Source organism: Cibotium barometz, chromosome 24 (genome assembly GCF_041138505.1).
Source record: "Cibotium barometz isolate CiBa-2024 chromosome 24, ASM4113850v1, whole genome shotgun sequence".
Classification (NCBI taxonomy): domain Eukaryota; kingdom Viridiplantae; phylum Streptophyta; class Polypodiopsida; order Cyatheales; family Cibotiaceae; genus Cibotium; species Cibotium barometz.
The window spans coordinates 42880731-42907652 of NC_141069.1; the positions used below are offsets into that span (position 1 = coordinate 42880731).

The window sequence follows — 26922 nt, forward strand, 5'->3', positions numbered from 1 at the left end:
TCACAAATTCCTATTCAGAAGTCATGCAAATATCTACATCCACAGCAGTATCAGCTCAAATAAATCACCAAACCCCCCAAGCACTCTTGCAAATGAAAGAGTTAAGATTAGAAAAAACTCCAATTATTATCTAATCAACATCTAAGGCATCTTCTTATGCCTCTCATGAAGAGACACCAACTACCATGTCCTCTTGTGGTGAAGACATATACATTCACATGTCCTAAAATGAAGACAATGATGTCCTCCTAGAATGGCACAAAAATTAACAAAGCTACTAATGAAGCGAAGGATTCTTCACCCAACTCCTCTGATGGCCATGACTACAGTCCAAAGCGGCATCATGAGAGCACTCTCATAGCAATTCATTACCAATAGGACCATCACAAGGATTGTTACAACCCGAGAATCGCTAAGGGCCCAATGGGTAATAAGCACAACTCTAGGGGGGGAGTGGTGCACTTCACCAAACAGCTAACAACACACGTTTGTGTTTTTAGCTAGGGGACCAAGGAATAGCTAAACAACTAACATCACACGTTTGTGATTTAGCTAGAATAGTCTTCATGGCCATCGTGAGATTGTCCCTTATGATGATGGCCATGGCAATCATGAGATCGTCTCTCATGCCAATGGCCTAAAGAATGCTCACAACGTGCATATGGCAATCTATCAGATGTCCCTTGTGCCAACGGTCATGGTGACACTTGTTGCTTTAAATGCCGCTTGCTCACGGGGTTGCAAGCTTCACCTTGTGATTAGGAGCTATCCCTAACCCAAAAAAACCGTAACCATGACATTGCAATCATCTCATCCAACACGCACAAAAAAGCAGTGATCATCACTTTTGAGTCCATGGTAAGCTGAAAACTAAAAATCAAAGAATAGAAACATTGGAACCCAAGTATGCTCCCCTTTTTATTCGCCAACCCTTGGTTTTGATACCAAATGTAGTATTGATGTGTCAACAAACTAAAATTAATTGTGGAAGTCCTGCACAGCACAATTACACACTAGCAAACTACTCTAATTTTGTATTAGGGATAAAATTTTATTTATACAACTAATGTAAAATCTGATCAATAATAGAGGTAACCCAAGGTGATGGAAAAGCTCCATTTTCTGCTCAATCTTGCCTTCAACGCATAGGCCTTCTTTGCCTGCTCAACTGCTGAAGAAGGTAGCTGATTTTCTAATGATTGTAGTGGAAAGGGAAGGAGCCTAGTTAAAGGCGACGACTCCTCCAATTTCTACTGATCGGGCTAGTTGGCAACCCCATGTTGGGTTGTAGGCTAGTCGATTGGCCAGAATCCCCAATGTGTTGTAAGATAACACAATAGCGGAAGCAGGATCAATATAATACAAACTAATGATTATTCGCCCACCCATGTGCCAGGATCCGGGTAAGGAGCTTTGATAGTAATCTAGACAAACTCTAGACAGAGGATGTCTTGCTTACAAGAGTGCTACAATGAACTCAATGATGAACAAAGGCTGCCAAACTAGCAGCATGGACCACAACCTGGTCCAAAATTACCAACTAGGACCATATTAGACTATAAAAATTCCTGTAAGGATTTGACTGTTTCGACCCTTAAACAGCACCGCAACCCAAGAACAGTGTGTCCTTGGTTTGCTGTCCAATACTCACTATTGCGGTCACATATCACCACAAAGGCTACTCCTCATATAGGGGGCCTTACAAAATAGAGCCCATCCGCCACCCACAGTAACAACACAAGGATAGAGCACTGAGCAATACTTTTCTAACGTGAGTAACCTTATAGTCGATGTTTTCTGTTCATACCAGTGGCTGGCCGGCCCTAACTGCTATCCACTGTTTATTCAATGCGATGTGCCCATCCAAAGCTACTGCCTAGCACCTAGGATAGCCCACGTTGCTCGTGGGCATCCTGCCTAGTCTGCAGGTGTCACACACTCTTTCTCCACAATTTTTACAAACCCTCTCTAATTGAAATGAAACAAAACAAAGAATACAGAATGGGCCCAATCAGCTAAATCAGGTGCTAGTGAGCCTCAACGTGTATGTTGCCAGTTAGAATCAGCTGTAGGTTATCATATCTGATGGCCACGCCCATTTGAAATGTCTTCCATGCAAAGATTAGAAGATTGAGAAAGTTAAAAAGGTAACAGAACAAAGTCAAAAGTGGAAGAGAGGTGATCTCTCATCCAAGAGTTTCAGTAAAACGAACAATGGGATGTGCTTGAAGCATAAAGAAACACAGATATGAACCCTCAAGTTTAAAGGATTGAATGTGCTGATTGTGCACTTTCTACTTCAGAAGGTCGTATCTATTGTAAGTCCATGATTAACACTCTGCCAACCTGACCATGACGGACTGTAAACCCCAATATCACCAAATTGAAACAAAAACCTGTAAGTTGACATCAAGCTACTCTGAGAGACAGAAAGAAACAGAGAGAGGAGAGAGCACGAGGCTGAAAAACTCAAATCAAAAAATGGTTTCTAAATTGTCTCTACTCCTTTGTAATTGATATTATCAGATGGAACATGATAACTAGAAGGTCAAGGGAGCTGTCCAGCCAAAAATAAAATGTATTCACAGGTCAAACTTGAACGGGCGGGCTCTAATCTGAGCAGCAGTGATTCACTTCAACTTTTACCACGGAGCTACTGGATGAGCTACTCTCCTCCAACTTCCAATCCTTGGAGGCCACAGCATACTGATAGTCCAGTCTCTCCATAGCATAATGGATATCTGAGCAATTCGGAGGTTGATGACCCAATTCTGCTGTCCCATTTACATAATCCCATCTTCTTCTGCAGCTACGACTACCTGCATCCTGTCTGGAATTTGCCTTCAGCATTTGCAAGTCATCAGAAGTGTCAAGTGATGACTGTAGGGGACAGGAAGGTATAAAATCACTGATAGAGTCCTCTCTAATGCTACCAGAAAAACTAGGAACAGAGGACCCATGGGCGCCATCACAAACACATTGACTGTCCTCTTCGGGGTTTATTTGATGATGTGCTTTATGGTCCAGCTTTTGGCTTGAAGATGATTCATCAGACCATCCACCAATGCTGTCCACCACCTCTTGGCTTGAAGATGCACTCGACATACTGCTAGACCTTCTGTACCTGTCCCTGTAGAGAGCTTCAGGATTTTGTCCCAGCTCTTGGCTTGAAGCTGCACTGAGACGATTACACCTTCTAAAGATGTACGGACCTTCTGGATTTACCCCCGATGGCAGACTGGCCGTGCTGACAGACGACCACATACCCTCTTCAACTTGCTTCTTAAAAGACTCCACATCTTCACAAAGGATGCTCATTTCGCCCCTGATTGAAAACACAAGTGTTTCATGGTTTAGCTGGATGAGGCTTGTGACAGTGGGTTGGTGATAGTGAGTTGGAGGTGAGTTGGACAGAACCTCATTTAAGCCTTGCCCAAGTATGGTTGCAATAAGTACTCAAGAACATACACAAAAATACGCTTCAAATATGAGATCACAAACTTACTGTAAGGCATCAACAATGCTTCCGTGATCCATAAGAAATTCCCTCAGCTGCCACATGCACACATGAAAAAGCCATTAGATCTACACTAACACAAATGCTCCATCAGGTTTCTTCAAAAAAAGGCAAAAACTCACCCGTGTACAAGCTTCTGCCTCTACTTCGAGCTTATTTGATTCCTGCTCTACTGTGGCCATCAGTGCTTCTTCCTCCGCCAAACGTTTCTGAGCATTCTCCTCCTTCATTTGCCTATCCTCTTCTGCCATCTTTTTCTCTTCAAGTGCCGTGTCATAACAACTTTGCAGCTTGACTCGGATCTGCAACATCATGAGGTTTACAAGTGTCACAAAAGGCCATAATTGTGTCACGCTGAATTATTCTGTCCACATATTGATGCTCTCTCACAAGATGCAAAATAACATTTTGGACTTGTTTTTGCAATGACAACTTTTCAAACTCCTTATAGGGACACGAGGTTATCACCATAAGAGGCTCATTCTCTATAAATCCTTAACATCTTGTATCTGGATTGTGACTCTCTCTTACACAGTTAGCCAAGGTCAGAGCAACTCCGAAAGCAAGCAAGTGGACAATCTACTGTGAAGGTACAGCGCTCATTAAAGATTTCCGACATAAAGAAAGCCAAAACCACCCAAAAAAAAAACAGTACTAGCGATGATTTTTAGCAAAGATGATTGTACTTGATGTTTGGCATTGCAGATTGACTGGTTGATTAGTAGGATGTTTTTCGTGCATGTTTTTTTTTCCCCGGAAACAAAGATCCTTCTATCAGTTAACAAAAAACAGCCCCAAAGGCTAGATACAAACTCACCTCCATGTACGGGGCAAGGATCAAAGAACAAAATAAGGGGGAAGGATGCACTTCTCCTCCTGCTGGCCGCTCTATGAGAAGAAGGCTATCTCAGGGAATAACCACACAAGTGGTCTCTAATGCCAAGTGGGCTCACCACCACAATCTGTACCAGGTCGCCAAAGCCTCAGGAAGGCTTCCCAACGCTTCCACATGCAGTCAAAACTACCTTGAAGCTTCCCCCACTCAGCCAGATGCTCCTGATGGACTCCACAGGCGGAGTGTGGGTGCCTTCGATGGCTTCGCTGCATCGAGATCTCCAAATGTGCCATGCAGCAATGCTGCTACAAATCTCCCATCTCTGGCTCAAACCAGAAGTCCAGTGACCAGTAGATGGGGCTAGGACTAGCACTATCAAGATGCAAAGGTAAGAGACTTGAAGGGCTTCTCATACATGTTTTATTTTCTGCATCATGGATTTAGCTCAAGACCAACAGGGCTTTTTCCGTATGTATTTGGTATCACTTTCTTTTTTTGTTCGTTCTCTCTCTGTTTTGGAGACTGAGATTAGCCAATTGGGAGAGTCACGAGGGCAACAGGCTATTGGCCAGGTAGGCGAGGAACTATTCGACACTGGATCATATATTTACCCTTAGGGCTCTCATAAAGGAGGCGAGGGCGCCATGTATAGTACTGCTTTGTGGATTTCAATAAGGCTTTTGACTCGGTCCCTCAATTTCACAAGATACATTGCTTAAAGGAGCTCCAATTCTCAGCGGATATTGTGAGATACCATGGTGCCCAGGAGTGAGTGAGAGAAGAGGATGGAGAGCTCAAGCCATGGTAGGTGAATGAGCAGCCATGGATGGAACAGAGAAAGAAGAAAGAAATAAAGTTGTATTAACGTCTTCAAAAGGCCAAAATGACCTATGAGACCAAAATGTTACATCATGTCCATTGAATACATTATCATGGTATTGAAAGTAAACTAAAAGAAAATATCCTTGAGAAAACAAACAAACAAAGAGCCTCGAGCTCTCGCATCAACCAAGAATATCTCACATAGGGTGCTGCAACATAGTACCCAATGTAGTGAGGCTGACAGGGCAGGAGAAAGTCCTGCGGTGATGGGAAATGATGGCTCTGATCCTCCTGAGGTGACATGAGTGTGGGCAGCGACCACTATGTCAGGGGCGTTGGGCTCTGCATAGCTCGGTGGCTCTGCCTAATGTCACTCCTCTCGATCGGGCTCATGCATCAGCCTGGAGGTCGTGGGGAGTGGGTGGATCTGCTCTCGGGGATCTTGTCATGTGCACAGTGTATATCTATGTTGTGCTACACGCACACAAGACTAGCTTCGAGGTTAGGGGAAGCTTGGAGCTAGGCAGGCTGATTGGCGAGCTGAGTTAGGGATAGACTAACGAGAGGGCACCCAAGAATGGACGGGCGGGCGTCCAAGTGTGGGCGCCCGATGACCGGCCAAGAGCCTATAAAAGGGTGGCCAAGGTTAGTCATTAGTCATATAGAGTCTCGCGTGTTTTGTGAGAGCTCTATGGTCTTGGAGCCTAGATCTAGTGCAGACGTGCACCTGCTTTACGCAGCCGAGGCCGGCAGCAATCTCGAGGCCCGCGAGGGTAGCTTCGTGGCGGTATGGGACGTCGCGAGGTGGAGATTGGTCGGTACGTCAACCTAGTTAGCTCAGCTCGTGGCTCGGTGGGGACAGCCAAGACTGTGGGCTTGCCCACGGCTGTCATGGTTGGGAGGTGAGTCAGGCCTGCACCCCCCTTGTTGTTTGTTTGTTTGCAGGATTCGAGTCTCGTACCAAGAACGATCACGAAGAGATCTATGGGGATTTGACAGTGGTATCAGAGCATGCCTCGTGAACGAGCAAGTCGGTAGGTAGAGAAGATGAGGTCGAAGAAAGGTATGTGTTCAAAAAAACTTGCTGTTTTTCTGTGCATACTGCTGTTTTTCAGATTCAGTATGTTGTTTTTTCATCATAAGAACCCGTGATGATAGCGATTGTAGTCTAGAAAGGGTTGTTTGCTTTGCAAAGAAGAGAAAAGATGTTTTTGAACTGTATAAACAGTTTCAGCAGAGAGAAAACAGAAAACAAAAGCACGTTTGCTTTTGGTTGCACGCAAGAGAGCGAGAGAGAGAGAGAGAGAGAGAGAGAGAGAGAAAGAAAGAAAGAAAGAAAGATTTTATTAACGTCTTCCAAAAGACCGAACTCGGCCTATGAGACAAATCGGAGTACCTGTATGGGGTATCCTCTGTCATCCCAACAAAATGAAAAAGTACTGAATAAAAAAGCTGAATCTGGGTGTGCAGGGGATGGAGCTCTATTACTAGGAGAATGCAAAGCTATATGCATGGAGTATACAATCATGATATGCAACCTAGCTAGCTCCATCCTGTACCATACTGGGGGTATAAAATGGTATACATCAGAGAAGGACACCGCCTGTAGTAAGCGCAGTCAGATGTTGACCGGGTGCTGCTGGTCACGCGCTGCATGTGCAGGTGTTTGTGCTGAAGGCACAGGCCCGGCTGGCGCAGGCAGGCGCCCAGGCCTACGAAGGCAGGCGCCTAGACCACGCCTACATAGGCAGGCTGGCGCAGGCGCATCCGCAGGCCACCTGTCCGAACTCAGGCGCAAGCCGGTGCCGGCCGCTCTGGACGCCCGAGTATAGGCGGCTTCGGTAGGAACGTATGGCCGGCAGTTAAGTGGCCGACGACAGCACAGCAGGCGGCAGCGACTTCAGGTTCACGCATACAGCCGGCGGCACTAATCCAAGAGGGAAGGAGGAAAAAAAAAACACAAAAGCATTCGGCGCTTTTGTTTTTTTTTTAGATTAAACTTTTTTTTAAGGTTTAAAGGCCCCTCCAAGGTTTAAAGGTGTTTGTTTTTTTTTAAGAAAACAGAATATATATATCTATCCATATATATATATATATATATATATATATATATATATATATATATATATATATATATATATAGAAAAAAAAACACAAAAGCAAAAGCTCAACCCAGATGCAAGCCTTGCAAAACTCCATCTCTCTTTTGACCACTACCCTCTCTACACTTTCGGGTATGGATACCTTAGCCTCTGCTTTAGGCCCCAACATTACTCCGGAACCGTTCGGGGGCGAGCAAAAGCAGCGTACCAAGGAGATCGTGGACACTTGGCTACATAAGTGGCAGGTCCATTTTCAGTTTCATCCATATGATGATGGAAAAAAGATCCAGTTAGCAGCAGGTTTCCTCTCCGGCAAAGCCTTGCTTTGGTGGAAGGAACTCAACCCTAAGCCAACAACTTGGGTACAATTCGAAGACGTCTTCAAGAAGGAATTCCTCAAGAAAGAGGATGATTATGATGTTGTTGCCTGGTTTTCAGCTTTGACCATGACCTCGCAGCACCTCACTTATGAGGTCTACCTCTAGAAGTTTAGGGACTTGCAGATGAAAGCTACAAAGATGGATCCCACTACTCTTTTGGGGTTCTTCGTAGCTGGTTTACCAGACTCATATCGTTTACAAGTTAAAAATAACAAATGCAAAACATTGGACGAGGCCATTCATTCAGCTCGTATCTATGATGATACAATGGTCTCTTCCAAGTCGAAACCCGTTACCGAGCAGGGGAATAAGCATAAACGAAAGTTCTCTGCACCTATGGCTAACACGACTGAAGGAAAGTCTTCGGATCAACCTTCGAAGAATTCCGATTCGACATCAACGAAGAAGAAACGACTCCTTAGGGCTTTGGGCTTTAAAGCTCAAGAAGGAAGGACGTTGTTTTATCTGCGAAGAAAAAGGACACATGCGTAACGAGTGCCCAAAGCAAAAGGGTGCAAAGACCAACGCAGGACCCAAGCCAAAGGCAGCTAATCAGTTGTCTTTGACAGGTACATTAATTACTGTACTTTCTCACCCTAGTACTTGTTCTGATTGTCTATTCAACTCTAAAGTATTTGACTTGCATGATCTTCTCCGCGTTTATGGAGAAGTGAATGGCCATAAAATTCACATTCTTCTAGACCCTGGCAACTCACACAACTTTGTTAACTACAAACTTGTGCAGAAATTGAGTCTTGATACGACACCCAGCGATCATACCTATGAGGTACGCCTACCTGCGGGAAGGCAAGTATGAGATCGAAAGGTGGAGATGCTTCCAATCCAGATTCAGGACTACAAAGATACTCTGGAATGCTATGTTATGCACCTAGAAAATGTAGACTTGTTATTAGGGATTGAGTGGTTTAAGACTCTTCAAGTCCAGATAGATTGGTCTAGTCATATTTTTTCTTTTCAGCATAGGGACATCCAGTATAGTATTTTAGGTGATTGTATTCATCCCTCTCAAGGACCTCTTGTAAATACAGTTGATTTTGGAAATATAATGGATTCTTCTTTGTATACCGCTTTCCATTGTGTATTGATTCCACTTTCTTCCTTTCTCATCCCTTCCATGGATGTCAATGAATTAAGTGTGTTTGAAAGCAAAGAATTACAGAAGATACTTGATTCGTTTCAAGATGTATTTCCAAAGGAACTGCCATCGGGTTCACCACCTGAACGGGCCGTAGATCATCGTGTTGACTTGATCCCTGGTGCTCATCCTGTCAGTATTCCACCTTACAGGATGAGCCAAGCTGAGGAAGATGAGTTGGCTAAACAACTCGAAGATTATTTGAGGATAGGCCAGATCCGTCCAAGTAAATTACCTTGGGATGCACCTAGGAGAAAGAAGGACAACACCTGGAGAATGTATATAGATTACAAGAGATTGAACAAGCTGACCATTAAGAACCGTTATCCTCTCCAAGATCAGATGACCTGATTGACCGGTTAGCAAGAGCGAAATATTTCACGAAGATAGATTTACGTATTGGCTATCACCAGATACGTATTCATGAAAGGCATGTCGAAAGAACCACCTTTCGGACTAGGTATGGCCATTACGAGTTTCTCGTGTTACCTTTTGGGTTAACCAATGCTCCAGCCACTTTCCAGCAAATGATGAACGATCTTTTTCGTGAACATTTGGAAAAATTTGTGGTGGTGTTCCTGGATGATATTTTGATATATAGTCGTACTCTTGAGGATCATGTTAGACATCTCACGATTGTCTTATCTATTTTAAGACAGAATCGACTATATGCTAAGTTAAGTAAATGTGAGTTTTTTATGACAGACATCATTTAATTGGGACACAAGATCACTAGAGATGGATTGAGCATTGACTATGACCGAGTTCAAAAGGTTCTGGACTGGCCTTTACCGCGAACAGTGAAACAACTTCGTTCTTTTCTCGGTTTTGTTGTTTTTCTTCGGAAATCTGTGCGGGAGTACTCTCAGCTCACACTACCGATGACCGACTTATTGAAAGGTCATGGACGTAAGTCAAATCAGCCTATCACTTGGAATAACGATTTGGATATGGCCTTCAGACTTTTGAAAGATAAAGTAAAGGAAGCACCTATCTTAGCATTACCCGATCCTAGTCGGCCTTATGTTCTTGAAACTGATGCCAGTGACTATGCCATCGGGGCTGCTCTATTTCAAGATGGTAGACCGGTTGCTTTTGAAAGTAAAAAGCTAGACGACACTCAATCTCCTTGGCCAACCCTTGAGAAGGAGCTTTATGCTGTGATTCATGCTCTCAAGGTTTGGAGACATTATTTATATGGCTCCAAGTTTGTGGTATTGACTGATCATCAGTCAATCAAGTATGTGTGTGATGCGGATGATTTGAGAGGAAGGAAAGCTCGTTGGGTTGAGTTAATGCAAGATTTTGATTTTGAGATCCGTTATCGGAAAGAGTCCATGAATAGTGTTGCAGATGCGCTTAGTCGAATTAGAGAGGTGAATACTTTGTCGTTCACCGAGATTTCTACTAACTTATTTCAGTCATTGAGAGGGCTTTGCAGGACTGATAGTTCTTTTGGTCCATTTTGGCAGAAGATCTAGGACGGGAGCTCATTGATTGACCAAGACTCAATGACTGAGCAGTCTACCATTCAAGCTACAGGAGGCCAATGGATGATTCGGAATGGTTTACTATTCCGTAATGACAAAATTTGTGTACCACAGATCCCGAACATTAGGTCCAAGATTCTTAAGGAGTGTCACGACGCCCCTTCTGCTGGACACCCTTGGGTACATAGGACACTATCATTAGTGAAACACACTTTTTATTGGCCAAAGATGAAAGGATATGTAGAAGATTATGTTCTAAAATGTCAAATTTGTCAGGCAAATAAAGCTGAACGCTTTAGACAGGCTGGGTTGTTGCATCCTTTGCAAATCCCAGGTAATAAATGGGAAAGTATTTCCATGGATTTTATTACTGGATTGCCAAGAACACATCAAGGCAACGATTCTATTTGGGTTGTGGTAGATCGCTTGACAAAAATGGCTAGATTTTTACCGACCCGGAAGACTATTACAGCTACGCAATTAGCACTCGAGCAATTGTTTAGACTGTACGGGTTACCGCAGGACATAGTCAGTGATAGAGACTCTAAGTTTACAAGTGATTTTTGGAAGGAGTATGTCATGTGCACAGTGTGTATCTACCGTGTGCTACACGCAAGCTTCGAGATTAGGGAAAGCTTGGAGCTAGGCAGGCTGATTGGCGAGCTGAGTTAGGGATAGACTAACGGGCGAGCACCCAAGTATGGACGGGCGGGCGTCCAAGTGTGGACGCCCGATGACCGGCCAAGAGCCTATAAAAGGATGGCCAAGGTTAGTCATTAGTCATATAGAGTCTCGCGTGTTTTGTGAGAGCTCTATGGTCTTGGAGCCTGGATCTAGTGCAGACATGCACCTGCTTTACACAGCCGAGGCCGGCAGCAATCTCGAGGCCCGCGAGGGTAGCTTCGTGGCAGTATGGGACGTCGCGAGGTGGAGATTGGTCGGTACGTCAACCTAGTTAGCTCAGCTCGTGGCTCGGTGGGGACAGCCAAGACTGTGGGCTTGCCCACGGCTGTCATGGTTGGGAGGTGAGTCAAGCCTGCACCCCCCTTGTTGTTTGTTTGTTTGCAGGATTCGAGTCTTGTACCAGGAACGATCACGAGGAGATCTATGGGGATTTGACAGATCTAGTCTGGAAGAAGTCAGTGAGAGCTCTCTATGCTGGTCCTCGGGCAGGTGCAGTTGATTTGGGCCGTAGTAGGGATTCCCTATGTCCGCAGAGCTCCAGAATAAAGAGCCCCAGGCATCTCTGGTCTAGAAAATCCATGATCCTAGAGAGTGGTCCAAATCCCTCTCAGAAGAGGTAGTGGAACCTCCCCCTGATCTCATAGTATACTAGGCATCTGCATTTATAATGAGCCTCTGTCTCAGCCTCTATATGGCAAAGCTAGCATTCCAGTCCTCTGGTGCACCTACTCTCGGCCCATATCTGGCTGTCTCCACTCTCAATTGGTGGGATGAGGTGTGGATTTGTCCAATCACACACCGCACCCCGAATGAGAGATGTGTATCCATGTAGTGCGGGCGTATGATGAAGCCGTCCTTTGTCCTGTGAAAAAGATGGTCTCTGTAGAAAGCTATCTTCATCCCTAGGGGTTGGAGGGGTGGATGCCAGGTCCTCTGAGTATCCAATCTCACAATGTCCTTCCTGATCACCATGTTCAATTCTGTGCGGCTGAGAGCAAAGGAAGGGACCTCTACGTGGTACTAAAATGGTGGGAGTGCCCCCATCTGCATGCCATGCATACTAAACCAAGTGCTCACTTGTGCACACCAACACTGTGTGTCGCCATCTGGCATCAAGTGCCATCTATCTCAAGGACTCTAGGGCAAGCCAGGGGTATCTATCTAGTGGGAGCTCCCATAATCTGTGCCAATATGTCAAGTGTCTGGAAAAGAGCCTTTGTCATGATAGGGGCAACCCCCAGCTCCACTCGCGAGAGAGAGAGAGAGAGAGAGAGAGAGAGATGGGACAACCCACAAGAGAGAGAGCAAGATTGCACAACAACACAATGACTGAATTATCATCCACCATGTACAATGCTTTTATAGGCACAAGGCCTTATCTTTTGTCCCTTAAGAAGAGGTGGTTCACACCAAGACCTAGACATCCTTTCACACCACTAAGACTCCGACTATTCCATCACCGCTCCTCGAAGCGAAGATGGTGGACCCGAACACAAAAGAAGCAACCAACCTCCAACTCCATCACATCACTGCAGAGAGGCGACCTAGCAATGCGCACCTCACATGCCATGCTATTCTCCCAATCAGCTTATGACCAAAACTGAGATCATTGCTTGGTCAACCCCCTTCCACCCCCCCCCCTCCCCCCCCCCCCCAAAAAAAAAAAAGAATACGTCTTTGCCTTTTATAGCATCAAGGCTTTACAATAATTCCAAAAGACATCCAAAATACTCAGATTTTGGGGGACAACCCGGGCAAAGAGCTTTCTCTTCCTCACTCTGGCCTGATCAATCATACATCTCAAAGTGAATACATGGTCAGTGGTAGAGAAAGCTCTCCTGAAGCCTGCCTGCCCTCATGAGCGTAAACCTGCTCGCTCAGCATATAAGCTAAGCTCTTGCTCCAACACTGCACCATAGAGTTTGGCCAGCACGTGGCCAACCATAACGTCCTGTAGTTGCTCGGATCGAGCATATCCCCTGTTTTGTGAATCGGCACAATGGTCTGCATCGTCCACTCCGCAGGCAAACCCTCTGCTAGTGCCCTGTTAAACAGGTGTGCAAGAAAAGGAGCCAAAGAATCTACTGCATATATGAGATGCTCACCCTGCAGGCGAGAGAGAGAGAGAGAGAGAGAGAGAGAGAGAGAGAGAGAGAATATTGTCGACTGAATGCTCCTGTTTGACTGTCGAAAGGGCCAGAGAGGATCTACTCCGACTTCTCATGAAATAAGCGCATGCTAATAAACTTGATTGGCCATATTTGCCTTGCTTTTCACTTTTTCACCAAAAATAGTTGAACTTTTACCCCAAAATATCAACTTGGTGCTTTTTCTCAACTTGTAGCTCAAGTTTTGAAGTAGGCCCCTCCTTTTTGTCCATCTATCCATGCCCATGGTAATAATATGTCCACCTTGGTGTTAATGGTGTGTGAACACACTAACCCATGAACCTTATAAGCCACTTGGATGAATAAAATTCATGCTGCTTTTACTCAAAACCCATCTTCAGGCCAAATTTTGTTGGTGAAAGCTCCAGCTTTCTTCTGTGGAAAGATCCCGTTCACACCTTGGTTCCGCCCAATGTCTGAAACACTGATCAAGACTAGTGAAGGGACCAAATGGTAACAAAGATAGTCTAAAAGTGCATCTCCCTCTTGAAAATAGAAAGAGATGGTTTCTAAAAGTGCATGAGAAACTTTCTTAATGGCTCTCTCCTCAAAATAGAAAGAGATGGTCTAATCTTCTTTGTTTTAAATAGAAAGAGATGGTGATCCTCTCTCTCACTAAAAAGTAGAAAGTCATGGCTCTTCACACCTTTCAAGAAATAGAAAGAGATGCTGATAACTAAACTTCTAAAAAGAGTTTGCATGTTCAGCTAAAGGGAAAGTTGCTGAGCTAGCATGGGCAAGCAGATTCGTCACAATGTCATTAGTTTTTTTTTTTTTTTTGCCTTGGGGGTTTTCGACCGTTCTGATTCTAATTCCGACCTCCGTTTTCCCAAAAGGCGATGGAAAAGTCCTAAAAGTTAATATATCTTTAAAATTTGTTGAAATTGAAAGTTGTTAGGTGATAAGAATACTTAACCTCCTGCAAAATACAAGTAGCTAGATCAACAACCAGTAACATGCAAACATTTGATGCTTAAGGATGAATGCCTACGTGTTCATACACTCCCAAAACAGCATTCTATGCAAGTTCATCAAGCAACTTAATGTACATGTGCCTAAGGTGAATTCCATCCGTTCAATACACTTGCATCCATCTATACTTTCCCCCATAAAGGTAAGAGTGCATAGCCCATTACGCACTAGAAATAAGACCAAGGGGACAAACAGGATCCCTTTTTTGCTTCTCACAAATGACTATACCATGAACCTTGATAAAACCATAGTTCACTTCAGATTATAAATCATGCCACCAACCAAGTTTCGTATTCAAATGTTTAAGCAAGCAAAGACAAATTATTTGTAGTCAACAACTTGAGAGAATACTTACTTCATGAAGCGTTGAAATGGCCTTCTCCTTCTGCTGTTTCACTTGCTCCAATCGTAAATTTAGCTCTCGAGCTTCTGTGGCTAGCACAGCCTTTTCACCATATATTTCCCCCAAACGCTACACAGATCATGTGAAAAGGTTAAGACTAAATATTCACTTGAACAACTGCACCAAAGAAGTATAAGAAAAATCATCACGGACAATCACCATCAGATTGTCTTGTTTCATTAGTAGAATTTGTTTGTGCATCTCGTCGGCCTTCATAAGTAGGTCTTCACCACCTCTAGCAGCTTCACACTTTGCCCTTTGAGCCGCAATGCTTTCCTGATCCGCCTTGGCTCGTAGATTGCTGACCTCCTTGATAAGGTTAATCACAGACTCCTGTTACAAGCAAGGTATAAGCAAAAGCTGATAGTTTCTCCCATAAAGGGCCACAAGCTGACATCACATCTGTATACACTAGTGATAGTCATTTTTCCTTTTCTCAATTACTTTTGCCATGGCTCAATATATCCATGGTATCATTGCACCACTTATGGTCTCATAGTGTAACCGCTCCCTACAAGAGGCCTACAAATTGGAAGACAAAATACACATTTTTAGATCAATTAACTAATACCAACAATGGACATTATTAACAACATTAAAACTGTAAATGACCAAGAACACTTGACACCAACACTGGGGCCGGAAAGGGCCAGCCCCCCCATCAATACAGTTTGTATTTCTTGGAGTATTTGTATTGTACAAGTGTTCATGGGCCTCATGGCCAAATTCCTCCATGACATGGAGTGAGAACAATGAAATACAATAAGATTTTGTCGATGAAGAATCAATTGTCGTAGTAAACCAAATCACAAGCCGTCTCCCACCTTCACTGGGTAAACACCTGCCCTCACTGGTCTTCCGGGACTGTGCACCAACAGGTATGCCCGTACTAACGCCTGGCAAGGTGAAGCACCGCGGTGGGAGAAATACCAAGTGCTCCCAAGTCAGCTTTGCTCCCTGTTTTTCCTCATACCCACATGACCTTCACTGGCTCCTCTAAAGGTGAGGGCCTGAGCAGGGCAATCATGGGAAAAATCACTTTCCCAATGGCCTTCTAAGGTGTAGGCAGCTGGAGGTGAAGCTTGCCTACACAAAGCTTGTAAAATAACAACATTTAACTTTAATTTTTATCTGAATTTGAAATAAAACATAGAAACAAATACCTGGCAAAGGTTTTAATTCAAATCTCAGCAGAGAAGATCATTCCCTTTTTGTTGTACTCCTAATGGGTGCAAACAACAGGTACAGTCGAAATCTACAGAGGGCATAGCAATCGCTACAGGTTTTTGGTGTGGCTTCGGGAGCATTGACCAATTGGCGCAAGACAGTGGCTTTTTGGATCAGTAGCGCTCCCGCTCCAGCATGGAGCCCAGACCCGGGTTTTAGATGGATTCCTCCTGGCACAGCAGTGCGGTATCTGGGATGCCAGATTGGACTTGATTTGTCACCTGAGCAGCAATTTCCCCGCTTCTTCCGAGCATTCGGAAGAAGCTTTTATATTGGAGTACAGCTCGGCTATCCTTGGTTGGGAGGGTGGTGGTGACAAATCAGGTGCTTTTAGTGACTATGTGGTACATCACGTCTTGCTGGATCTTCTCGAGCTCTTGCATCAGCCAGGTACAGAGGCTACCACCTTACATTCTCCTCAATGGTGCCTAGTGAGACTAGGCATCTAGATACAAGTACTGAGAACATGAGATTTCCAAGTTTATATGCATTTGCATGTAACATGCAAAGCTTACAGACAAGATTATATTTCTAATAACAAATATTCAGCACCTTGGTTCTTGAGGATTTGCACAATGTAGCGGAAGTAAGAGTGCGAGAGAGAGAGAGAGAGAGAGAGAGAGAGAGAGAATATAAAGACACAATACACCCGATTGGGTCCCAAATACCCTCTCCAGGGCCCCCACCAAGGATGGTGTATTTGCTTTATTGAATGATGAGAAAAAGACTCAAATCTGTAGGTCTTCCCTTGGCTGTAAACCTTCAGCCTGTGGATGATCTGTTCTTGATCTTCAATCCACCTTCCCCTTGGCTGTCCTGGCCCTTGGAACACTTCAGCACTTTGTGAATTATGAGATAACTAAATGACACTTTAGCCGATGCTTTTATAGGCCATAAAGTTGCTGGTTGGTGGTCTCTACAGGGAGTCGGCCTGCTGAATTAAAGCCACAACCTGGTTTAATTACACCATATGCTAGGCACTGTTCATATGCTTTGGCCGCCTCTGTCCAGGCTGCTTAGCAGCCCTTGTGTACTGGCCACCGGCTTGACTGGCCCTCCATGGGCTAGCCGACTGGTGGCCAACTGGCTGTCCAAGCCTTCTAGGCCTGATCCTTGCCCACTAGGGCCTGGCCCCTTGCCTCCTAGAGGCTGGCCTCAAGGCCTATGCCCTATAAGCGCTGGCCTCACATGCCGTGGGCTTTATGTGCCAAAGCTATGGCCCATGGGCTGCCCTAGCAAGCCCAAAGTGTAGGGTTCCCTCCTACACTCCATGCAGACCTACATGCAACTACATATTCTGCTCATGGGCCTACCATTCCATCTAGCTTCAAACCGAACACCCAGAACACCTATCATCATTCTAGAGGGTGACTCACAGTACAAACTGGCACTGCTTCATGTGCGGGACTGCACACTTGACCAAGATCATGTACGGGACTTGTACATCTGACCTTGGACATTTAGAGTGGAATCTTGGCTGCCTCGTCCTGGACTAGGGCTCACAAAGGACCAGTTTCCACCCCGGGTCCTGCACCCGCTTGTACATATATGTCTACGTGGCATCCAAGTGCAGGATGCACGTGACATCCCCTTCTGCTTAACTTGATGGAAGCCACAAAGCCTCGAAATAGTCCGTCAATAATGCCATAAAATCTTCGAAGAAGGTCTTGTCAAGCCACACCACTTCGTGTGTCCCTCGGTCTTGAAACTTTGTGAGGAACTGTCTTTCTTTTCGACTGGAGCCGTGCTTGAAACAATGTAGAAGGATCTGTTATGGAACCATAACTTCCTGTTCATTGTGGACATCAGAGAGAGGAAGTCCAATATAATTCTTCAACCAAATGACATAGAACACATCTGCATGGTCCAAATGGGAGATAGCTTCAGCTTCATGGAAACCTCGTTGATCTTCTTTAGAATGGGAAAGAGTCCAAAGCTCCAAAACGACGACTTTGGGCATCACTTGCCTCTAAAAAAATCACGTCTCTTGTGTTCTTGTTGGCTTGACGAGTGTAAGCCTCCTGGGCTTTAGCCAATCTGTCTTTCGTAGACTCCAAATCTCCTAGTAAGACTCCGTCAATCTATTAGCTTCAGACACTGAAGACGTCATCATGGTCAACAAAGATTGGAACAGTCTTCCAAATAATGCCTCGTATGGAGTCCTTGTCAGAATCACGCAACAACAGCACGCACACCACCCCACAGCACTGGGCAATGTCGGTGGCGGGGCTCCCATCTCCCAACCGTTGCTCCTCTGAAAAACCTCGCCGGAGGAGATATCTATGACAAGGTGCCACCACACCCTATATACTTCAATTTCCCATGCTTTTCAATATGGGATAATCCACCACTTCCGGTCAAGCGACAACCTAAGAGTAGCTACGCAAATTCCATCATCCAACAATGATTAGGAGGAGATTTTGGTGGATTCTCCACAACATGCTACACCTCAGGAGTAGGACTCGACTTCTGAGGGGGGATCTCGTATTCCCAATTGGTTGTACCAGACATTGTGGGACTCAAGAGTAACACGGTTGCCTTCACCTACAGCAAGGTGTCCCCGCCGATCGGAGCTGTTGCGTACCACGACATCACCTCAGGAGAGCCTGTGCGTCAATTATGCACTAATGTCACACATCCAGACTCATATTGGAAAGGCGCTCTCCAAACCGACTTTGGAAGCAAGCCATGGAACTCTATTGAATAGAATCAGACTTGGGAGTTGGTTCCTAGACCGGCAAAGCGGGAGGTGATTGGTGTCAAATGGGTCTATAAGACCAAGTACAAATCGGATGGGACTCTAGATAAGCACAAGGCCAGGCTTGTGGCCAAAGGCTATTCTCAAAAAACTGGCATGGATTTTGATGATACTTTTGCACCGATTGCTCAATTCTTGCTTTTGTTGCACTCTCATTGGCCCATCTTTCAGATGGATGTCAAGTCGGCAGTAACCCACATGAGATGAAAAAAAAAATGTCAGAACCATAGGCAATACAATAGAAGTGCCCAAGTTAATAGAGAACACTAATTTCCCTCAGATCGCTGGCAACCTATTGCTGTATTCCTCCTTCAGATGTGCACTTGGGCTCTTGCTCTAGCAGCTGCATACTTGATTGATGAATAAGTGGGGAGGGACCTGCTCTATTTTATATGGCACTTTATGGTCTTTTATCCAGGTCGGCAAGCTTGACCTGCTATATGTGCTGCCCAACCAGCTTTTATGCTGCCCGACCTACACACAAGGCTGCCCAGCCTGTCCTGTGTACTGTCTGGCTGGTGTGGACTGGTTTCAGTTGATGATGACGTAACCTTGTTCAATAAACATACATACAGGCGTCATTTTATAAATATGCATGCATATGATACAGACATGCATACAAGCACATGATATGATACATATACATACATGCATGATGCATACATATATAAAGCTTAATCCCAACATGCAAAAAAATTGGAAAGACACTCACTTTATCATTCCTAGCTTCTTGAACAATCCCCTCGAGCAAAGTAACCGATACTTGGTTGGTGCTGGTCATGTTGGCATTGTCATGTAATCCGGATTTGAAGCTTTCTTTTTCTGATGGCTCAGCAATGGCAGTGTCCTCACAACAAACCACTCTCTTTGGTCTGATAGCAAATGCAGCATGCACATGTGTGCTTGAATCGAACACAAGTGAAGTTGGATTCTCTTCGGAACACACCGATGGATCACCAAGTGGAGTTGGATTCTCTTCAGGACATGATGATAACCCACCATCAATCAATGACAGAAAATCACTGGTTTGTGAACCTTGTTGAAGCCTCTCAGCGGATTCCTCTTCATCATTTGCTTGCTGCTCCACCACCTTTCCAGTCAGAGTTTTGGATGAAAAGTATCTCTCTGTCAGGTTGTGACCAGATGAGGCATCCTTCATCTGGTCGCTGCTATCAACTAGAAAATTTATTGCAGATTCTATATCATCGCCATGCTCAAGTACAGTAGCTTTGATGACACGAACATCGACCTACAAAGCAATTAAAAAAACGTCCACAACTGATGTAAAACTTTCACTCCAAAACGTGAAGGAATGAAGCAACAATTTTGAAGTTACCTTTGGGAATGATTCACAGAGAAACTCAAAAGGAGACTGATTGCGATCCATATTATGTTGCCCTGCATCAAGCCTTAGGTCAACATCCCAAGTGTTGATAAATAATGGTGCACATGTTTACATGACTATGTGATTAGGCTTTTTTTCTAAAGGCTTTATGTCAGTAAGGTACTAGCTCAACTTCACAGTCTCTCCATGAACATACCGCCACCATGACACACTCACGTTTTCATGTTCGATCTAAGCTATGATGACCTATAAAGAACCCCCCATAGCAAAAGATATCTACTTATCACCTCAATTGTACAGCTGAAGGGCTTAAGCTCACTTTCATAACAGTGACAATCATCTACCTGATCTATAAAAAATTCAGATGTGTTGTTTAAGGAGAAACTACCTGCAAAGAGAGGCAGAATATTCGACTGCCCAATAGAACCAGCTATTGGGGGCTTTTGTTGCCCCTAGCCAGGTTTTTTTTTTTCCGAGAAAAGATCCTTTCATTAGTTACATAAAAACGCCCATAGGGCTACAAAAGATCCTCTCCTGCTCATAAGAAAAACAGAGCAGTGAACAAAGCAAGGCAGCCTGGGAGACTCTCCCTAGGTGCTGCAAAATACAAGCATCAGTACAAAGAACTGAGGGGCTAAATCATACAATAGGAGGGGGGAAAAGCCAAACAGGTGGCCTGTAATGCCAACGGGGGGATCCCGCCTGTAATGCCAACGGGGGGATCCCGCGTGTAGGGTATAGAAGGGGCCGCTGCGCCACGTGGTGTGAAAGGCCTGGCGCCGCAAGATCGCCTCATCCGCAAGATCGCCTCATCCGAGTCGCCCCGGATGCGGTCATATTGTCCTCGCAGGGTGTGGATCAACTCCTGCCAAATCCCCCGTACAGTCTCTGCTGGAGGCTCCAGTCTCCCCTCAAAGGCCCTGAAACACCGGGCCCTCCAGATGAACTAGATGGTAAATCCCTCTCCTGTGTCCAGCTGAGGAGCTCCCATCGTAAATCCCTCTCCTGTGTCCAGCTGGCGGACAAGAAATCCGGTGACGGAACAAGGCGAGGCTGGCCCCTAATGAATCTGATGGCCTGACTGTCCTGCTCCATCTCATAGCCCATAGCAAGCCCTGACGAAGTCGACCAAGCAGCGGCACCCCACGTAAACATACCCTCTGGAGAGAGGGGGGCCAGAATACGCAGCATCCGCAGCCAAATCTGCTACGCCCGAGGACAATCCCATAGGCAATGTCTCTGTGTCTCCATAGGGTGGCCGCATCGGACGCAGGTCGCCGGAAGACCGCTGAAAACAAGCTAGGTGCCAACTGCTGAGCCCCTGTGGGCGACCAGCCACTGGAAAGTCGAGATCTTGCGGGCTTGTCGACTAGCCCAGAGCCGGGCCCAAAAATCCTCCAGAAACTCCTGTGAGAGTCCCTGTAGTCGCCAGTGCCCCGCTGCCGCTGGAGAGACCATCCTCCTCGCCGTCAAAATATGCCGCCCCAGCCGCACAGTATACTGGAAAAAGGTGATCTCTGTGGCCTCAAGGGATGCATAAGGATCATGCCACTCGTACTCCCCAGGGTCCCACTGTAGCCGGGCCAAGGGGCTCGCTGCATATGCCCATAGGCGCCAATCCGGGAGCACATCTGCAGGGTCTGGGTCAATATGCCACTTCCGAGAAGCGGCGGCCACTACCCGTATCCTCTGAAAGGTGCACTCTGCAACCAACCGCGACTCCACCTCCACTCTCTAAAGTCTGCCCTCGTCCTGAATCTCATAGTAGAGGCATCTGCCATCCTCAGTGCAAGCTCTGACAGCAATCAGGATCTTCAACTGTGTAAAGGCTGCCATCCATCGTGGGGCCACTGGCTCGATAGGCGTGAACCACTCCTCTGTGAGTGCCTCCTGAATATCATCCCTCATAATCAACCCCCCTCTGAAGTGACTCAGCCTCTCCACCTGGATCTCCTCTGGGAGACTGCAAAAGGCCTGCCAGTCTCATAAACTGCGTGCTGGGCCTGCCACCAAAGGTCCCCAGGCTAGACGAGGCCGAGAACCCAGCATATGACCCTGCTCTGTGCGAACCGCTGGGCTCCAGATGAGCGGCTGTCTGGCCCACGCCTCAACACAAGAAGGAGGTCGCTGAGAGAGCCCCGGTCTCAGCAGCTCCCAAGCTCTCAGGATGCTCAAAGCAAATCTGTCCTCCCATCCTCTACTGAGGCCTGTCCTCCTCATCTCTATGAAGATCCATCGAATCTCTAGTGCCCAAGTGCCCCCTGCTGGGGGAGCCCGAGCCTGCAGCCGCTGCAAGAGCAGCTCTTTCCAAGGCTCAGCGCATGGAAGAAGCCCCCGAACAATAAGCTTCCCCAATAAGGCTCTACTCTGATCGACAGGATCTATCATGCCCAAGCCTCCCTGAGCCAGCGGAAGTGTAATAACTGCCCATGCAACCTTTGCCCGGGCTGGCTGACCGTCCCGCCCAGACCACAAAAAGTTCCTGATCAGCCTCTGTACCTGGCTGATACAAGAGCTCGAGAAGATCCAGCAAGACGTAATGTACCACATGGTCGCTAACAGCACCTGATTTGCCACCACCACTCTCCCAGCCAAGGATAGTCAAGCTGTACTCCAATACAAAAGCTTCTTCCGAATGCTCAGAAGAAGCGGGGCAATCTGCTGCTCAGGTGACAAATCTAGTCCAATCTGGCATCCCAAATACCGCACTGCTGTGCCAGGAGGAATCCATCTAAAATCGGGGTCTGGGCTCCATGCCGGAGTGGGAGCGCTGCTGATCCAAAAGGCCACTGTCTTGCGCCAATTGATCAATGCTCCCAAAGCTGCACTAAAAACCTGGAGCGACTGCTCTGCCCGAAGAAGATTGGCCTCTTGGCCATGCAAAAATAAACCCGTGTCGTCAGCAAACTCAGCATCGAGCAGGTCCTCCCCCCGGACTGGGAGCTAGAGTCCTCTCAAACCAACCTCCTCTGCCGTCAAATACATGCTCATAGCCTCCGCAAAGAAGAGAAAAAGAAAAGGGGCGAGAGGACACCCCTGACGGACTGATCTGGTCAGCTCAAAACTCGGCCCCCGTCCTCCTGCAATCAACACCTAGCTACGAGCTGTGGAGTACAGAGCCGCCACCCCTCTAATCCAACCTGGCTCAAAGCCCAGGCGAAGCATACTCGTATGCCTTCTCAAAATCGAGAAGCATCACGACCAAGTCCTCACCAAGAAATCTAGCTCGGGCCGTCGCCTCCCAGAAGGTGAAGATGTTGTCAAGGATACTGCGCTCCTTGACAAATCCTGTCTGGGTAGCATGAATCAACTCCCCCAGGAAGGGCTAGATCCTCAAACTCAAGGCCTTTGCTAAGACCTTGTAGACAGTATTGAGGATCGTAATAGGTCTCCAATGCCGAATATCATCTGATACTCCTTCCCCCTTGGGGCTCTGTGGCATCACCCCAGTATCCGAAACATACTAAAAGCCCCTGCGGAGGCCTGGCCCCAAAAGGTCCCAATAGCGCATAAAAAAGGCAGGCGTCAGTCCGTCCTCCCCTGGGCAACTATGTCGCGGCAGGACCCTCAAGGCCTCAGCAAGCTCAATCTCTGAAAGAGGCACACCAAGAACTGTACACATACGATCTGTGACCCTCCTCTGCACATGGACCCACACAGTCTGTCTGCAAGCATCTCGATCCTCAGTGGCTGGCTCCGCTGAAAGCAGGTCTCGATAGAATCTAGTGGCAATGGCTCTGATCTCTCCAGGCTCAGTAGCTACCGATCCATCCGGCCTCCCAAGCTGACGGACTCCTGCTCGAGCATGGCGAGATCCAGTAATCTCAAAGAACTCCCCAGTCACTCTATCACCAAGCTGCGTCCACTGAGAGGCCTGATGACGATAGTAGAACTCATGTCTCTGCTCCTCTGCCTCTCTAACCTCCTAGCGTGCCTGGCTAAGCTGGGACGCCACCCACTCACATGCAGGCTGCTGCTCCTAAAGGCGCTGAAGCGAAGCAAGGCTGCATCTCAGCCGATACTCCCGCGCGCGAATCTCTCCCAGCCGTGTCAAAGCTGCAGCGTGCAGAAAAGAGCTAAGCTCGATGAGTCCCTGGGCACACTGGCCTGCTGCATCTTGGTCAGAGCACTGACTATCATGCCAGATCCTCTCAATGTCCTCAGCGAGACTAGGATCTGTAAGTACCCTCTCTGGGATCCTCAACTGCAAGCTGGACTCCCGTGTCCTCTCCTCCAATGTCAAGATAACTGGCGCATGATCTGAAAATGAGGTGCCAACGAGAATGCCGACGGAGCCCCCTCGCTCCCCTAACCAGTCGCCCACATAAAAGCGATCAATCCGTGATAGATTAGTCCCTCCCTGCCGGCAATCCGACCAAGAGAAACTAAGACTGTCCTGAGAGCGGGAGAAGGCCCCATGCTGCCATGCATCAGTGATCCTCAGTGACATGCAAAACCGGTCCCAAGCTGCAAGCTCCGTGCCGTGCACTGTAACATGACTGCCTCCCACCCTATCGGCCGGGTCCTCAAGCATGTTGAAGTCTCCCCCCCAACACACCAATGTGCGGCCTCTGGCAATGCATCCGTAACCTGGGTCCAGAACTCTGCTCTGGCACTAGCATGGTTGGGCGCATAGATGCCCCTGGCCAGGTTTGAACTTCAATCCAAAAGATTAGTGAAACCTTGATTGTATAGAGAGGTTAGCTAGGACAATTTGTTAGTGTACTTTGGAGGATATATGCACCAGTTGATGATGAATGGCAAAAGAGTGGGCCTTTTGATAGGGTATAATTGCCTGAGGTTAGGAAAGAGCTCCGGATTCAGCATTCTCTGTCGAATTGGAGTTAGTATGGCCATTTTGGGAGGACTTCAAAAACCCATTTTTTCCGGGTAGGGATCTTACTAATCAATCAATGGTGTTGCTAATCTCCGAAGTCAACCCATTGGGAGCTGTTAGTGTACTTTGAAGGATATATGCACCAGCTAATGATGAATGGCAAAAGAGTGGGCCTTTTGATAGGGTATAATCGCTTGAGGTTAGAAAAGAGCTCCGGATTCAGCATTCTCTGTCGAATTGGAGTTTGTGTGGCCATTTTGGGAGGACTTCAAAAACCCATTTTTTCCAGGTGGGGATCCTACTAATCAGTCAACAGTAACTCGAGACCCCCCGCTCAAGTGTTCAAACACTTACCAACTCGCCTACGAAGCCGCAGACTTCAAAAACCCACCTTCCCTTCTCTGACCGATGAAAACCCCTAAAATGATCACTAGCCACAAAGAAATCACAACAAGATTCTAGCGGCCAAATTTCCCTCTGATTGAAGAGAATACTACCAACGGTACCCTATTTTATGTCCAAACAAGGCTAAAAGAAACCATACCCATATCATCTTCATGCTGCAAAGTGCCCATCTGCATGTCCATATTTAGGACTTGAGGCTCTTGCAGTTGATATACTAAGCATGCTTTGGGAGTCTAGGACTTGAGTCCTAGACTCCCTAAGGTCGTGGTCTTGGTTCAACACATTGAATCCGAAGACTAGAGGGACTTGAGTCCTAGACTCGGTAAGGTCGTGGTCTTGGTTCAACACATTGAATCCGAAGACTAGAGGGACTTGAGTCCGAGACTCTTCGCCCTAGACTACACAAGGCATCCCAGACTACACAAGGGTCCTAGAGATTAATCCTAGACTACACAAGGCCCTAGAATATTAAAGGGTCTAGGAATTGAGTCCTAGACCCTTCACCCTCTCCTTACAAGTTTATGACTTGAGTCCTAGACTCCACAAGGCCTTGTGCTAGAGATTGTTAGTTCTTCAATTGAAGCCCTTGGACTCCCCAAGGTTGTGGTCTTGGTTTAACACCTAGAATGAATCCCAAGACTAGATGGACTTGGAGTTTGATTCTAGACTACACAATACCCTTGAAAATACATGGGTCTAGGACTCAAACTACGACTTGAGTCCCAGACTCTTCACCCTTCTAATGTTATAAGGTGCCTTTTTCACTAACACCAAACCCTATTTTATGCCCACGCCTGGATAAAGGAAACCATATCTATGTCTGATATGGGTTGCCACAAAGCGCCCATCCCCGGCATTCTCAGGCCATGGCCAAATCAACCAGGGTGTCACCAAAAAATATTTAAGTTCGGTCTCATTCATTGGTCTTGCAAAGCCTCATCACGCACATTTGCGGACACTTTGCAGAGTGAATGGGGCACTCCACGGCTGCACAAGAACCAAACACCAGAATAACATGCGACTTGTGCCAGGGTTCTCTCAAAGCGTTTATATTTTATTTTATTTTTTTAAACTATAATTGCAATTCTTGCATGCAAACATAACCATGGCTGACTTCCCAAAGACCAAACAAAAAAACAGTAGGGAGGAAAGCTCACATATTTACAGAAAGTGTAAGCTCAGTTAGATAGGGTATTTGGTAACCTGGCACGATGTAGCAGGTTCAAGCCTCACTGGCCCCTTGGCTGGTATGTTGTAAATGATATATATTTGGTGGTGGGTGTGCACTTCAAATTTCCCTTCCTTTTTTTCAAAGCTCACATATTGGAAAGTGATCCATAAAAGTTTGAAAAGCAAATACATCTAAAAGGATTATCAGAGCAAAAAACTTCAATCTGAACCCCATTAAATCATATGACTAAGAGAAGGTAATTCAAATTGCAATCGGATCTGTTCAATTTTTAAGCCTCATAATATCATGTGACTAAATATATAATAACCCAAACAAGATTTGTGCTTGACAACCATCGATGTTTAAGCTCATAATATCATTTAATTAACCTAAACAAGATGGAAATAATAGCCCAATAAAAACCACAGTCTGCACAAACCCTAAACCTAATCTCGTGGAAATCTGCTTGAACACTGTGATTAAGCTGAAACCCTAATCATAATCTCTGCTGGAAAGCTTACCGCTAATCATAAAGCAATTGCGCGATCTTCACATCAGGTGGTGCGCCAATGTGTATTGTCTTGGGTATTCGCTGTGTTTGTCGACCTTTTCCACACCTGTTAATGAATCGTAATTAGGTTAAATTATAA

The 26922-nt window shown here is 46.1% G+C and overlaps 1 protein-coding gene across 2 annotated transcripts; it reads right to left on the reverse strand.

The window, feature by feature from the left end:
- Positions 1-2466: 2466 nt before the first annotated feature.
- LOC147625329 (uncharacterized) lies at positions 2467-26922 on the reverse strand. Of its 2 annotated transcripts, XM_086818649.1 has the most exons (8): positions 26794-26922; positions 19851-19912; positions 19227-19763; positions 14689-14862; positions 14482-14598; positions 3640-3819; positions 3506-3552; positions 2467-3325 (listed from the first exon to the last, which is right to left on the reverse strand). In XM_086818649.1, the coding sequence occupies exons 1-8, from the start codon at positions 26801-26803 to the stop codon at positions 2611-2613; spliced, it is 1842 nt and encodes a 613-aa protein (XP_086674775.1). In that variant the 5' UTR covers positions 26804-26922; the 3' UTR covers positions 2467-2610. The 2 variants fall into 2 exon arrangements, with proteins under 2 accessions (XP_086674775.1, XP_086674776.1); XM_086818650.1 differs by lacking the exons at positions 14482-14598; positions 14689-14862.

What these genes read in the sequence shown, in the direction of transcription:
- LOC147625329 (XM_086818649.1), bottom strand. An exon ending in TCTGTGAATCATTCCCAAAG is followed by an intron (nt 19,764 to 19,850) that starts GTAACTTCAAAA and finishes ATTGCTTTGTAG; the next exon opens with GTCGATGTTCGTGTCATCAA. An exon ending in AGCATTGTTGATGCCTTACA is followed by an intron (nt 3,326 to 3,505) that starts GTAAGTTTGTGA and finishes GTTTTCAATCAG; the next exon opens with GGGCGAAATGAGCATCCTTT.